General features: G+C 41.5%; 1 protein-coding gene across 8 annotated transcripts in view; it reads left to right on the plus strand.

Annotated features, from left to right (window-relative positions):
- Positions 1 to 14,216, plus strand: part of LOC138755247 (cancer-associated gene 1 protein-like) — a 107,836-nt gene that overhangs the window by 40,927 nt on the left and 52,693 nt on the right. For all 8 annotated transcript variants that reach the window (XM_069920869.1, XM_069920874.1, XM_069920872.1 and 5 more), the window contains 3 exons: positions 220 to 429; positions 1,546 to 2,355; positions 6,271 to 6,549. In XM_069920869.1, coding sequence (XP_069776970.1) covers positions 220 to 429; positions 1,546 to 2,355; positions 6,271 to 6,549 — 1,299 coding nt within the window. The remainder of the gene's footprint in view (positions 1 to 219; positions 430 to 1,545; positions 2,356 to 6,270; positions 6,550 to 14,216) is intronic.

The raw sequence follows: 14,216 nt of genomic DNA on the forward strand, positions 1-14,216 counted from the left end.
GTGGACTTTGTGTCAGAATTATTCACCCAGCAGTGCTCACATCAGATCTGTGTACTTTTATCAGAATTGTTCTGATGAGACAATATCACATCGAAACATGAACTGCGTGTTTTTCTCTCTCCACATGATGCCTACCTTTGAGTATTTTCAGCACCCATGTTTGCTTTTGTCTCTGGAACTACAGAGATTCCAGTTATTTAAATTTGATTTTCCTTTTAGATGACAGATTTCCCCCAAAATGATCGGCTGAAGAGAGAACAATGGGAAGATGATGCAGAGTTCACTGAAAGTTCACAGCTAAAACAGCGGCATGAGTTTGTGACTAAACAGCTTGCCAACGTTCAAGCCTTAATGCAGACAAATCAATTATTGACAGATGACCTTCGGACAAAGTTGCTTCAGATATGGTGCAATGTACCTCAAGATGAAGTAAGATGTTCACCACCCTTTTTCCATTCCCTTAATCCTATTTATCAAAGCAATGTGGCAAGAAAGAACAAAAAGGCTTCTATGTTCAGTTTGTGATTCTCTCTTCTATAATGAAATGCCATATTGTATATTTTGTTGCAGTATGTGTATACAGTTTTTTGTTGGGTAAATGTACAGAGAATTTACACCACTGGTTGGGTGTTTGTACCCCTGAAAACCTCTTCTCATTGCTGTCATATCTCACCCTATTACCATATCCTATGTCCTCAAATATCCTTTCCATGGAGGTTTAAATACTGTTGGCAGAATGTTTCTTTATGGAATAATTTTCAAGCATTGTAAACAATTTTTTCCTGAACTTTTTATAGAATTTGTTTTGGACCCTACCACTTGAAAATAACCTTGTATCCTGCTCTCCTTGCCCTTCTTATTTCAAAAGAATAGGACATTAACGATAAATGGTAACTGAGTGATTCAGTTTTGCACCTTAAAAAGTAATCATCAAATTGGAAGTTGAAAAATAAAAGCTATTGTAATCCTGGATATAAAGGTCGTGTGAGATGCTATCAAATCATTAGTTCAAAGCCAAAACGTTCCAGATGTTGGAAATACAAAATGATGAAGAAAGTGTTTAAAATACCCAGGAGACTAAGCAGCATCTATGGAGAGAGAATTATCATTTTATGTCGATGATCTGATGAAGGGCGATCAGCCTGAAGCCTCGATCCTGCTTCTGTCTCTGTGAACACTGCTTGGCTTCCTGGGTTTCCACCATTGATTGACTCTGATTAGCTAGCTCACCTACAGTTGTGATATTATATGTTGGGCACTCTACTTTGGACAGGATTTCAAGATTTTGATGTCGACAAAGAGGAAATTTATGAAGAGAGATGATGGAACCAGGAGTTCTTTATGTTAACTGAATTATTGGAAAGAATTATTCAACATCATGAAGAACTCCAATAAAATAATTAAGGGAACTATTTCCAAGGGATGATCAGAAAGAATAAGAGAGCATTCTATTAAAAATAGTGCAGGAAAAAGGAGTAAAGCTAAATAAGACAACAAGGAATGAAGGATATTGTTCTAACTGAATTGATCTTTTTTTTTTAAAAGGCAGATAGCTTCCAGGATGATGTGATTAGTGAAGGTGACACAGAGAGCCTTGTAGTCTTTTCTGGCGAAGAATCATCTGGGGCCAGTGTTGACGGAAGTGGTCAAGTTGGAATGAAGAAGCAACAAAGCAGTGTGAATAAATTGCCAGCAGAAAATGGACAGTGCAACGTAAACAACGGACACACTGGAGTAAGCCACTCAGTGGGCAATGGGGATTGCCTGGCTGACCAAGTTCCATTCATGCAGCTACAATTTGAGGACAAGCACTCAGATGAGGAAGCTGCAGAAAAGCACTCTGAGCAACGCCTTAAGGCTTTTCGGGAGCAAATCACAAGACCTAAGTACAATGGCCCAAAAAAAGAGTCTGTGAAAAAATCATTGAATAAAGAACAGTTGGTTATTAGCTTGAAAAACTTTGGAAGTGCTGCAAAGGATGTGCGACGTAATAACCAGAAGATGGAGCTTGCAAAAGGTGAAATTAAAGAGACTACAGAGATCAGGTTGGGAAAAATTCAGTGGCAGCTGTCAGAAATAGAGGAGGCCAACAGGAATCTTCACTTACAAATTATAAAACTGAATGCTGATTACAGTCATATCCAGGAACATCACCAAAGCATAACTTATGACCACGAAACCTTGAGAAACCAGCACGTTGATGTACAAAGAAATTTAAACTGTATGTCAGCAGAGAATGAACAAATGCTGTGTGTTATAGTCAAGTTGGAAAAAAGGATAGAAGCCGCACTTAAAAACTTATCGGAGATCACAATGGAAAGAAATAACTTACTACAGCAATTCCAGACCTTAAAAGTAAGAAGAAAATGTATCCTTAATAATTACAGGATTATGCATTTTAATGATGTAATTCTGCACATGGGGAAAAGCTGTCATCTGGTCATTTCTGTGGACTTTGCAACTTCTGCATTCTTTTGTCTATGTTCTGACTCTGGTTCCATTCACTCATTGCTCAGGTAACTGTGCTTGTGACTCATTCTCATGTTTAGCAAATTTCTTTAATTCAATCCACATCGGTGTGAAGTGATTCACTCTGGAAGGTCGAACTTGAAGGTGGTGTACCAGGTTAATGACAGGATTTTATCTTGTGGTTCAGGTCCAAAGATCCCTCAAGTTCTCACATGGGATGAAGTGTGATTAAGAAGGTATAAGGTGTCCTAACATTCATTAGTCGGGGGATTGACTGCAAGAGTCATGAGGTAAAGTTGCAGCCCTATAAAAACTCTGGTTAAACTACACTTAGTGTATTGCATTTGGTTATGGTTGCCTCATTACAGGAAGGATGTAGATGCTTTAGAGAGTGTAAAGGAGATTTACCAGGATGTTGTCTGGATTGGAGAACATGTCTTATGAAGCAAGGCTGATAGAGCTGTGGCTTTTCTCTTTGAAACGACAAAGGATGAGAGGTGACTTAAGGATGAAGGCATAGATAGGGGGACAGCCGCGTCTTTTTCCTGGGGTAATGATGGCCAATACAAGAATACATCTATTTGAGGTAATTGGAGGAAAGTTTAGGAAGATGTCAGGAGTAAGTTTTTTTTTACTTGGAGGCTTGTGAGTGCCTGGAATGCATTGCCAAAGATAATGGTGGGGGCTGATGCAATAAGACTCAGACCAGCACGTGGATATAAGAAAAATAGAAGGTTATGGATAGGAAATAATTAGACTGTTGTGTCTGTTTACATAGTTCAGCACAACATTGTGGGCTGAAGGGCCTATATTGTGCTGTAATATTTTATGTTTTGGCTCCTTCTCAGTTCTGATGAAGGGTCTTTAACCTGAAGTGTGGACTCTATTTCTCTTCCCACAGATGAAGCCAAACCTGCTGAATATTCCCAGAATGTTCTGTGTTTATTTTAATATTGCAACATCTTCAGGATTTTTTGAGTTACACTTTAGTGAGCATTTGTACCTGTCCAAGCTCAATATCTTTAGATGATACATGTACTCTTAGCACTGGCAGTTTACTTCATGATCTGAGCACAGATTTTTTTCAGATTTTCAGATTCTGAACAATGGAAGTAGGACTTCAACATTTAGAATGGTTAATGTAGCAGATGGCACAATGCTGTTACAGAAGCTGCAATCAGGACCAGGTTTCAAATCCTGCATCGTCTGTAAGGAATTTATGCATTCTTCCCATGTCTCCAGGTTTTCCCCAGGCACTCAGTTTCCTCCCACTGTTCAAAAAAACATACTGGGGTGTAGGTCAATTGGGTGCAATTGGGAGACATGGGCTTGTGGGGAAAAAGGGCCTGTAACTTTGCTGTCAGTCTAAATTTAAATTAAAGCATTTAAAATGACTAAAAATCTACAATCGCCTTTTGAACAGCTTTGGACAAAAGCACCTTCCAGAGTTTTAGCCAGAAGACCACAGTCTCCTATATTTTAATTTTAATGATACAGCACAGTAAAAGCTGATTCCAGTCCAATTACACCTCGTTAACCTACCAACCCCATATGTTTTGGAGGGTGGGAGAAAACTGGAGAAAACTGGAGCACCTGGAGAAAACCCATGCAGATCATGGAATGACATACAAATTCAGTGCAGTATTCAGATCTGGATCACTGATGCTGAACAGTATAACATTGTGCTATACTTGGAAGCACAAGAAGAAGTTTCCTTTGTGATGCTTGAAACTTGCTTTAGTCACTTTAAATTTGCAATAATTTGCTCAGCATCTGCTTCAGGGTCTACCTTAATTATCGCCCACATCAGAAAAATAAATGGCAATGATCATGTTCCCAGTCCTGAGTTCCCTAAGCTTCAGGTCACTCCCCAATTGTTCCATCCTGACTTTAGCTTTCAGGGTAATTGAATGCCATCCTTTCTGATCACATCCTCAACTCCCAGTCCGTCCAGGTTAAGCATTATTCCAAGATCCATAAATAGCCGTGTGCCACTGGGGAAATAAAATCTTGTTTCTACAGCACCATTTGAGTTGTAAAAAGTTTCAAGGTCCAAAAATCTTGGCTTGTAAAATCCCATGATTGTTCTGGGGTTCATCCAAAAAGGGAATCTCTTGAATTTCACTTCCATAAAAATTAATTGAACTTGACTTTTTAAAATGACCTTCAAAATTTCTTCTTAGTTCAATGGAAATGATTGGATGCTGGATTTGGCAATGGTATCTGATTTAAAAAAAAAGTGAATAAATAATAAAAAAAAATCATAGGAAATTGAGCTGGAGCCTTGTGTGGATTGGAAAATCAAATGCATGCTTACCTCGGAATGGCCTTGATTCTACACTCGAAGATGAGATTTATTGATCAGTTTTGATTTATCTCTGGTCTGCAGGGTCTTCAAAGAAAGCTTTGGTGTTATGGGGTCTACCATTTATGATCTATATGGTTGCTTTATTCAATTAATTGTGTTGTATTTCCTAAAAAGCAATTCTTTATAAATAAAAAAAGTGACTTTTACTTGGTGTATGTGCAGGAATTGCAGCAGCGGCATTCCTGCCACTGACAGAAGGAATGAGAAGCTGAACAGACACTGCAATGCAGTGCTGAGAGCTTGAGAAGGTGATACTCTGGCAGAGCTGGTTTTGTGGAATCTGTGGGGATGAAAGATGCAGTATCACAATTTTGGAGTTTTGCAGCACAGAAACAGGCTCTTCAGCTCAACTTGTCCATGCCAACCAAACTAGTCTCATTTGTCTGCATTCTGCTTGTATCCCTCTATATCTTTCCTATCATTGTCGAAATGTGGTCAAGTATTATGACAATTGTCTCACCCTGTTCAAACCTGACCTTTGTTGCTACCTGTGTGGAGTTTGCACATTCTTCTGTGATTTTTCTCCCAGGTGTTCTGATTTCCTTGGCAAACCCAAAACGTGTGGGTTGGTAGGATAATTGGCTCCCATAAATTGCCTCTATTGTGCTTGGTAAAGGATAGAAAGAGGTGAGTTGATGGAGAAAATGGGGCAAAAATAGGATTCTTGTACAGTATTAGTATTTGATAGCCAGCATGGGCCAACAGACCTATTTCCATGTCCTCTGACCAGCTTCTCTTTTGTATATTCTTGTGTCCTTATCTGTGAGACCTCTGCTTGCATTCATTTACACTATCTTCATCCTTCCCTAACCACACCTCTGCTTGCACTCTCAGCCACAACTTTATTCCTACTTGATTAACAATTCCGATACTCTCCAAATGAGCTTGCACCTTTGTAAATTTGACCTGACCCAAACCTCTGCAGCCAGTTTCCTAAGCCGCACCATATGACATTTGCTCTTCATCCCTGTGTTTGTAAATCTGCATTGGCTCCCAGAGTAGCAGTCTTTCTTGATTGTAAACTTATTCCTGTTTTTCAATCCCTCACATTCACCAACTGTCTTGATGAAGCATTCTAACTCAAAATATCAGCCATTCTTTTGCTCCAACTGAATGCTGCTTGACTTGCTGAGGTCCTCCAGTAGATTGATTTGAGTATCTGCAGGTGCCTAGATCATCTCTGTCCTGATCCAGCCTTACAACTTTCTGATCTCTACATTTTATGTCTGTTGCACAGTCCAAATGTAAAGTGTTTCCAAGTTGAATGGGTTCAGGCCCAGTCACCTCTTCGTTTCCTCATTTTAACCCAATTCTTTGACCAACCTGTTTGTGGATTCCTTATCATTGTTGCAAGAATAACTATCAGATTTTGTTTGAGAAGCTAAGAAAAAAGGTGAGAGTAAAATTCAAGTAATTTAATTTCTTCTTGCAAGAATGCATACAACAGCCAGGAAGAAGCCAGAATTGCAGAGAGGGAGCAGATCGCCAGAGATTACAACAAACTTGTCAGCGAGGTTGAAGTCTTACGAGCACGATCTGAAAGAGATCACATCTGCACACAGATTTTGAAGCAGGAGATAGCTGCTGTAGGAAACGAAAACTACCGACTTCAACAAGCCTCAGAGGAGATGAAAAAAAGCAAAATGGCTATGCAGGATGCAAAGAGGTGGAAGAAAGAAGTTTGCAAACTCACAGCAGAGCATCAGGAGAAGGTACTCTTTCATATCATTCCATTATTTGTTGATGTCTATTTCATTAGTGAAGCTTGTAAAGGATCTGAATCTGACTTGTATACATTACATAGTTCCAGCCATCTTTGGGTGAAATGAGAGATCATTGAACCAAGTCAAGGAGACATAATTCTTAGGTTCTCACTTTGTAACAAGAACTATGTGCGCTAAGTTGATGTACTATTATTAGAACTTTTTGCCATGCTTCTAAAATAGAGAATGTGCACTTTTAGTTATTCATTTCCACATAGGAAGATTCTATAACCTAAGAATAATCCTTCAATGTAGAATCAGCATTAGGATTCATTTTCATGAACATGTCATGAAATTCGGTGTTCTGTGGCAGCACCATAGTGCAAAAATACATATTATAACCATCTTATGATATCTCTAGAAGAATTAAAAAAAAACATTAACAGTGCACGAAAAGCAAGGCCGTGTCTTTGGTTCATTGACTCTTCAGGAATCTGATAGCAACGGGGAAGAAGCTGTCCTTGTGTTGCTGGTGCTCATTTTTAGGCTCCTGTACCTTTTCCCCGATGGTAGCAGAGTGAAGAGGGCATGGCCTGGATAGTCAGGGTCTTTGAGGATAGAGGCTGTTTTTTTAAGACACCGCCTCATGTAGATGTCCTTGATGGAGTGAAGTCGGATGCTTCTGATATCTCTGGAATTTATTCTTGTCCAGAAAGTTGGTACCTCCATACCAGGCAATGATGCAACCAGCCAGAACACCTGCAGAAGTTTACGAGAATCTTTGGTGACGTACTGAACCGCCTCTGATACCTCAAAAAGGATAGCCGCTGGCGAGCTTTGTTTGTGATTGCATCAATGTGGAGGCTCCAGGTCAGATCCATGGAGATGTTGACAGCCAGGAATTTGAAGTTCTTGACCCTCTCCACTACTGAGGCCTCGTTGAGGACTGGGTTATGTTCCCCTGGCTTCCACCTGAAGTCCACAATCATCTCCTTGGTTTTGCTGATGATGAACACAAGGTTGTTGATGTTACACCAATCAATGAGCTGATCCATCTCCCTTACGCTTCCTCATTGCCGTTTGTGATTCTGCCAACAACTATGGCGTCATCAACAAACTTGTGGATGGCATTGGAATTATGCCTGGCAACACAGTCGTGGGTGTATAATGAGTAGAGCAGTGAGTGTATAATGAGTAGAGCAGTGGGCTAAGCACACATCCTTGGGGTACACCTGTGGTATTCCAATGAGAAAGGCAAGGATCCAGTTGAAGAGTAGCTCCTTGACCAGCACAGAGGGAATAATGGTTTTGAATGCCGAGCTGTAGTCGATGAAGAGCAGCCATATGTATGAATTGTAGTTTTCAAGATGATCCAGAGCTGAGTGGAGAGTCAGTGGTATTGCATCTGTTGTGGAGCGATTGTGACAATAGGTGAATTGAAGTAGGTCCATATCTTTACTTAGGTATGTGTTATTTCTGGCCATGACCAGCCTCTCTGAAGCATTTCATCACAGTAGAAGTTAATACTACTGGGCAATAGTCATTGAGGCTGCCCACGCTACTCTTCTTGGGTACTGAGATGATGGAAGCTGGTGGGAACCTCTGACTGCCACAATGAGAAGTTGAAAATGCCCATGAACACTCCACCTAGTTGGTTGGTGCAGATTTTCAGTACCCTGCCAGGTACGCCGTAAGGGCTCACCCTCTTGAATGATGTTCTGACATTGCCGAAAGAGACAGGTATCACAGGGCCCTCAGCCTTTTCAGGGATTCTAGTAGGCATTGTTTTGTTGTTTTTCTCAAAGTGGGCATAGAAGGTGTTCAGCTCATTGGGTAGTGAAGCATCACAGCCATCTATAGTGCTCTCCTTCGCTTTGTAGGCTGTCATTGTTTGTACCCCTCCGGAATTGCCACTTTGCATTGGAGATGGCCTTCTGCAGGTTGTTCCTGGTCTTCTCGTAAATATCTTGATCCCCAGCCTTAAATGCCCTTGTTCTCACCCTCGGCAGGTTGTGGATTCTCTAATTCATCCAGGACTTCCGATTGGGAAACACCCCGTATTTGCGCGTGGGCACACACTCAGCCACGCAGGTCTTAATGAAGTCGATGTCACCTGTTGCATATTCATTCACATCTATGGATGAGTTCTTGAATATGTTCCTGTCCTCCAATTCAAAGCAGTCCTGCAGACGCTCCTCTGCCTTCCTTGACTATACTTTCACCATGTTCACCACTGGTGCTGTCGTCTTCAGTCTCTGCTTGTAGGCCAGGAATGTAAGGTGATCAGACTTGCAGAAGTGAGATCCTGGTTTGGCTCGGTATGTGTTTTTCATGGTGGTGTTGCAGTGGTCGAGTGCGTTGGTTTCCCTGGTCTCGCATGTGATGTGTTAGTGGTAGTTTGTCAGACTTCTTCATGTTGGCCTGATTGAAGTCTCCCATAATGATTGAGAATGTGCTGTCTCATGGCTGTTTATCACAGTGCTCAGTCCCTCCAGTGCCTGCCTGATATTAGCCTGGGGTGGAATGTATACTGTGACCAGGATGATGGCAGTGAAATCCCTCGGCAGGTAGAATGGGCATCTCTTGATCGCCAAATGTTCCAGGTTAGGGGAGCAGGACTGGGACATGACCGTCATGTCTGTGTACCACGATGAATTGATGGTGACACAAATGTCGCCTCCCCAGGTTTTTCCAGACGCCAGTGTTTGATCTTCATGATGGAGGGTCTAGCCCTTGGCCTGCAGTGCCGAGTCAGGAATGTCTGCGCTTAGCCATGTTTCCCTAAAGCACATCACGCATCACATCACACATCTCTCTGATGTTGAAGTCTGGCTTGGACTTCATCAAGTTTGTTCTCCAAGGACAAAGGAGTGGAAGCTTCAGGTCCAGCATCTCAGCTTGACCTGTAGCCCCCCACCCCCGGTGACTACGTGGTCGGGTCTTCTTTACCTGGCTTGTGGGTCTGCTGCTGGAGTTGTACCTACTTGAGCTGTTTAAAGGTCCCACGGAGTTGTTCTACTGGCGTGAGCTGTTTAAAGGTCTCTCAGCCCAACAGAGATTGTTCATTCTACCAATTCTGCTGATTCCAAGTGATCTTAGGACTTCCATCCTGTTGAGTCAGGTGGCTTCTTTGACTACATCTCCCAAACCCACAGCCTCTACCACTTAGGACATTGGCAGCAGGTGCATTGGAATATCACCCCTCTAAGTTCCTCTCCAAGTCTCACACCATCCAGGCTAAGAAACATGGCCAGTTGTTCATCATCACTGGGTCTGAATCTGGAACTGCTTCCCTAAAACCATTGTAAGATCATCTTCACCAAGAACAACTGCTTGTGTTCAAGGTGAACAATTAATTTTGGCAGCAACTGTTGACTTTACGACCATGTTCATGAAAGAACGAATAAATAGAATTTAAATTAATGTCCTCAAGTCATCACAATATTTAACATAAATCTAAGTTTGGTCCTATCAAGTAACAAGGCAGTGTTATGATCATTTAGTGCTTACAAAAACCCTCAAGAGGGTTTAAAAACCCTGAATTGTTGCCATCAACCATTTTAGACTCTGAAATGGCTCATCAAAGAGGATGGTTTTAAAGAGAATTCAAAGAGGAATGATTGAACTTAGGGAGGGAATTCCACAGCCTAGCCTTGGTCACAGAAGGTACAGGTGGCATAGCTTAATTCATTACTTTGGACAGAGCAGCTATTATAAACACCATGAGATAGTTTTCATTTGTTGAATCAAGTGGTGTGGCACCGTGGTGATGTTACAACAGTTGCCTCATTCAGTTCAATCCTGACTTCCTGGGCTTTCTGTGTGGGTTTTGCATGTTCTTCCTATTTTTCTCCTAGGTGTTCTGGTTTCTACTGGCAAGCCAAAGATATGTGGGTTAGTGGATTAATTGGCTCATATAAATTACCCCATGTGTGCCTGGTAGGGGAAGGAGAGGTAGAAGTGAGTTGATGGTGATGGGTGGACAAAAAAATGGGATTAATGTAGGATTAGTTTTAGCACTGGACAGCAATTTTTTTCAAAAATTTTCTTCCTGGAAAAAAATTGGGGATTATGATAAACTACTTCAAGATGAACATACAGAGGGGAGTCACGTGATGGAGTAGTGGCCGGACGGTGAACTCCAGCCCTCTCCAGAAAAGTCGGAAAAAATAAAGGAAAACACAAAGGCACAAAAATAAAAATTAAAGTGAGTTAAAGGTGGAAAGAAGATGGCGACGAAAAAAGAAAAATCGAAACCAACGGTAAGAAGAGAGGAAGAAAAGACAACGGAAGAAGAAGGAGAAGGCGTTACCTGTTCGAAGAGGCCCGCGGTGGAGAGAGAAACCCGCTCCCTCAGGTCGGTAGAAAGTGGACTACAAAAATGGCTCGCTGTGAAAAGGAAAAAGTATGTATCATGGTTAATGTGATTTATGGTGTGAAAAATAAAAAATTGAAAAAAAAAGATGAACACACAGATAATTTCAGATTTGCTGTATCACTTAGGAAGTTGGAGAAACATTAAATTAACTTTGATTGAATTGAGCATATTTAATCATAATGCTGACACGTTGGATTAGTTCAACCTACCTAAAAATGTTTCACCACTGATTTTGATTTGTACTCAGCATCTGATGCATCTCATGTCAATGCCCAACAATAGTCGGCAGCATTGATGGCTTCTAGTTGCACTGATAACACTTTTCCATGGTCACAATGTCCTGATGAAACTTTTTACCATGTTTATCACTGACTGCACCAAAATCAGCAGGGAAGAAGCCCAAGTGCGGATGCAGAAAATGAATTTTCAATGACATGTTGCACTTTGCGGTTTTTTTTTAAATGCTTGAAGTAGACTTAAAATATGATGGAAATTGTAAAAATAGGTTATATCTTTAAAAAAAAGTATGTGATAGGAACATTTTAAGGTGATTTTCGTAATCAACAGCCTAAAATCCATAAAATGGAAAGCAAATTCTTTTTTGTCCAGTATAGTTGCTATTGACTATGTGATCAGGAAATTCTTGGTTAAAAAATATTTCAAAAGAGCTGGCAAGATTCTGGCAATGCTGGCTGGAGTTATTTGACCTGATAGAGTTCTATTACATATTAAAGCATATTGATCTGGTGCGCAAGACCCACCCAAGGGGTCATGGAATCAAACAGGCCCCACATAATAAAGTTTAAATATTATCTTATTCTCCAAACCCCACCACTGGTGCGAGTCTGGATCACAAAAGAGGTAATTTGAGAAATGGGTTTGGGTTAGGGTTGGGGGAATAGTGACAATGGATCCTGTGAAATAAGAGAAATGGTGGATTCTCGATTGAGAGGGAAGATCATGGGGTAGGGTGTGGTGTTCATAGCAATTGTGAGTTGAGAGGGAGTTCTTAAAATTTGTTCATTTTAAAATTTTATTTACAATATAGTTAGAAGCTGATTCCAACCATTTGAACCCATGCTGCCAAATTACACCCAAATTAACCTACAACCCTGTACATTGTGGAGGGTGGGAAGAAAATGGCACCTGGAGGAAACCCACACAGACACAGATAAAATATATAAACTCCTTATAGACAGCGCCAGATTCAAGCTTGGGTCACTGGCCTGTAACAGCAGTACGTTAACCTAGGAGTCTCCAAAGTGGTCAATGGGACCATCAAGGGGGTTGATAACATCGGGGGGGTGGGAGAGAGGGTTGATTTCTGGCCGCTGGAATCACAGTGGACACAATGAAATAACCACAGAAGGCGCTTCTAGAGTAAATCAAACGGATTTACTCTTCATTACCAGTGCAACCTTTTTAAAACCCAGAATCACACGGCCAACACGCACTGATGTCACATGGCCAGTTCGATGCCTCCTGGGAGTTGCAGTGCCGCCATAGTGCCACTATACATCCCCACCCCCCCCTTCTGGCAGAAAGGTTTGTCCCTTTAAAGTTGTCGACCTCTGCACCAGACTGTTGGCTGCTGTAGTGGGGAAGACTTGTCCACATGAGCTGGTTTAAGCCTGTCATTAGTGAAAGACTATGGGTTCCCTCCAGTGTCCAAAATACGAGTTGACATAGTTGGTCTGATTGTCCTATAAGGTTCTTTGTAGGGTGTCTGTAAAAGTTGACCAAGTGTTCCACTTCGGACAAAGACTCGCAGTTTTTGAGGTTTTCAGACACAAAAGAGTGTTCTCCATATGACAATGGTGGTATAGGGGTCAATTTCACTTGGCCTGCTCAAAAGTTCCTTAGGATCATCGCTGGAGTTGGAATGGTAGGGGACGAACTCCCCTGGGACTGCCAACAATGCGCCATACACGACCTCTGTAGATGAAGCTTGGAGGTCCTCCTTTAGAGTTGATCTCATGCCCAGTAATACCCATGGCAGCTCATTAGGCCAGTTCAGGCCCTCTAACTGAGTCATCAAGGCTGACTTGAGATGTTGATGAAATCTTTCCACCATTCCATTAGCCTGATAATAGGGGATGATAGGTATTCGTATGATGAATTCTTGTATCGAGCAAGCGAGACAAGGCCATCCACAGCGAGGATGTAAATTGTAGTCCTCTATCTGAAGTAACATGTGACAGTAAACCAAATCAAATCACCCAGGAACTGAGGAATGCCTGAGCATATCTTCCATAGGCATGGCCTCGGGCCACCATGTAAACCTGTCTATTACGATAAAAAGATAACACTATCCTCTTGAAAGAGGAAGCAGACCAACGATGTCCATGTGGACATGAGCAAAATGCCGAATAACTGCTGGAAGGACTGGAGTGGTGCCTTAGTATGCCGCTGAACTTTTGCTTTTTGGCAGGCAATACAGGATCTCACCACTTGTGCAAGGTCTTTTTTTAAGACCGAGCCACATGAAACTGTCCGAAACCATACAAACAGTCAATCTAATCGATGGATGTGAGAGAGCATGCACAGTGTCGAATACTCAACGTTTCCATGCTGCCGGAACTACTGGGTGTGGGTGACCCGTTTATATATCGCAGAGGAGTAGTTTGCCATGAACTCCAAACTGGACATCTTTCAATTGCAGATTCATGATTGCAGTCCGATAAGCATTTGTCTCATGGTCATGTTCTTGGGCCACGGCCAAAGCTGTGTAGTCAATACCTTGATATACAGAAGAAACCTTTAGTTGAGCAGAGCAGGAAAATACATCAGCTACTACATTGCCTTTTCTGGAAATATGTAATATTTTTGTGAAAAATTCTGAAATGAATGATAATTACTGTTGTTGTCAACCAGGACTCTGTGATCTTGGAAAATGTAAATGTTAAGGGCTTGTGGTCGGTGTACATAGTGAAATCTCTGCCCTCCAAAAAGTAACAGAAATGTCGAATAGACAAGTAAATAGTCAAAATTTCCTTATCAAAAGTACTATATTTTTTCTCTGCTTCACAAAGATGGTGGCTGAAGAATGGTAACATTGACGTATTGATGAAGGGCACCTCCTATGGCCATACTAGAAGTGTCTGGAGAAAGGGCAGTGGCTGCATTTAAAACTGGGTAGCTGAGCAAATCTTTCATCTTTAGGAAGGCATTGTTTCCCTCTTCAGGTCAATGGATGGTTCTGGCATTTCCGGATAGTATATAGAAAAGAGGCTTCATGATATGAGCTGCTCCCGGAAGAAACCGATGGTGAAAATTTACCATTCCCAAGAATTCCTGC

This window comes from Narcine bancroftii, chromosome 2 (genome assembly GCF_036971445.1).
Source record: "Narcine bancroftii isolate sNarBan1 chromosome 2, sNarBan1.hap1, whole genome shotgun sequence".
Lineage (NCBI taxonomy): Eukaryota > Metazoa > Chordata > Chondrichthyes > Torpediniformes > Narcinidae > Narcine > Narcine bancroftii.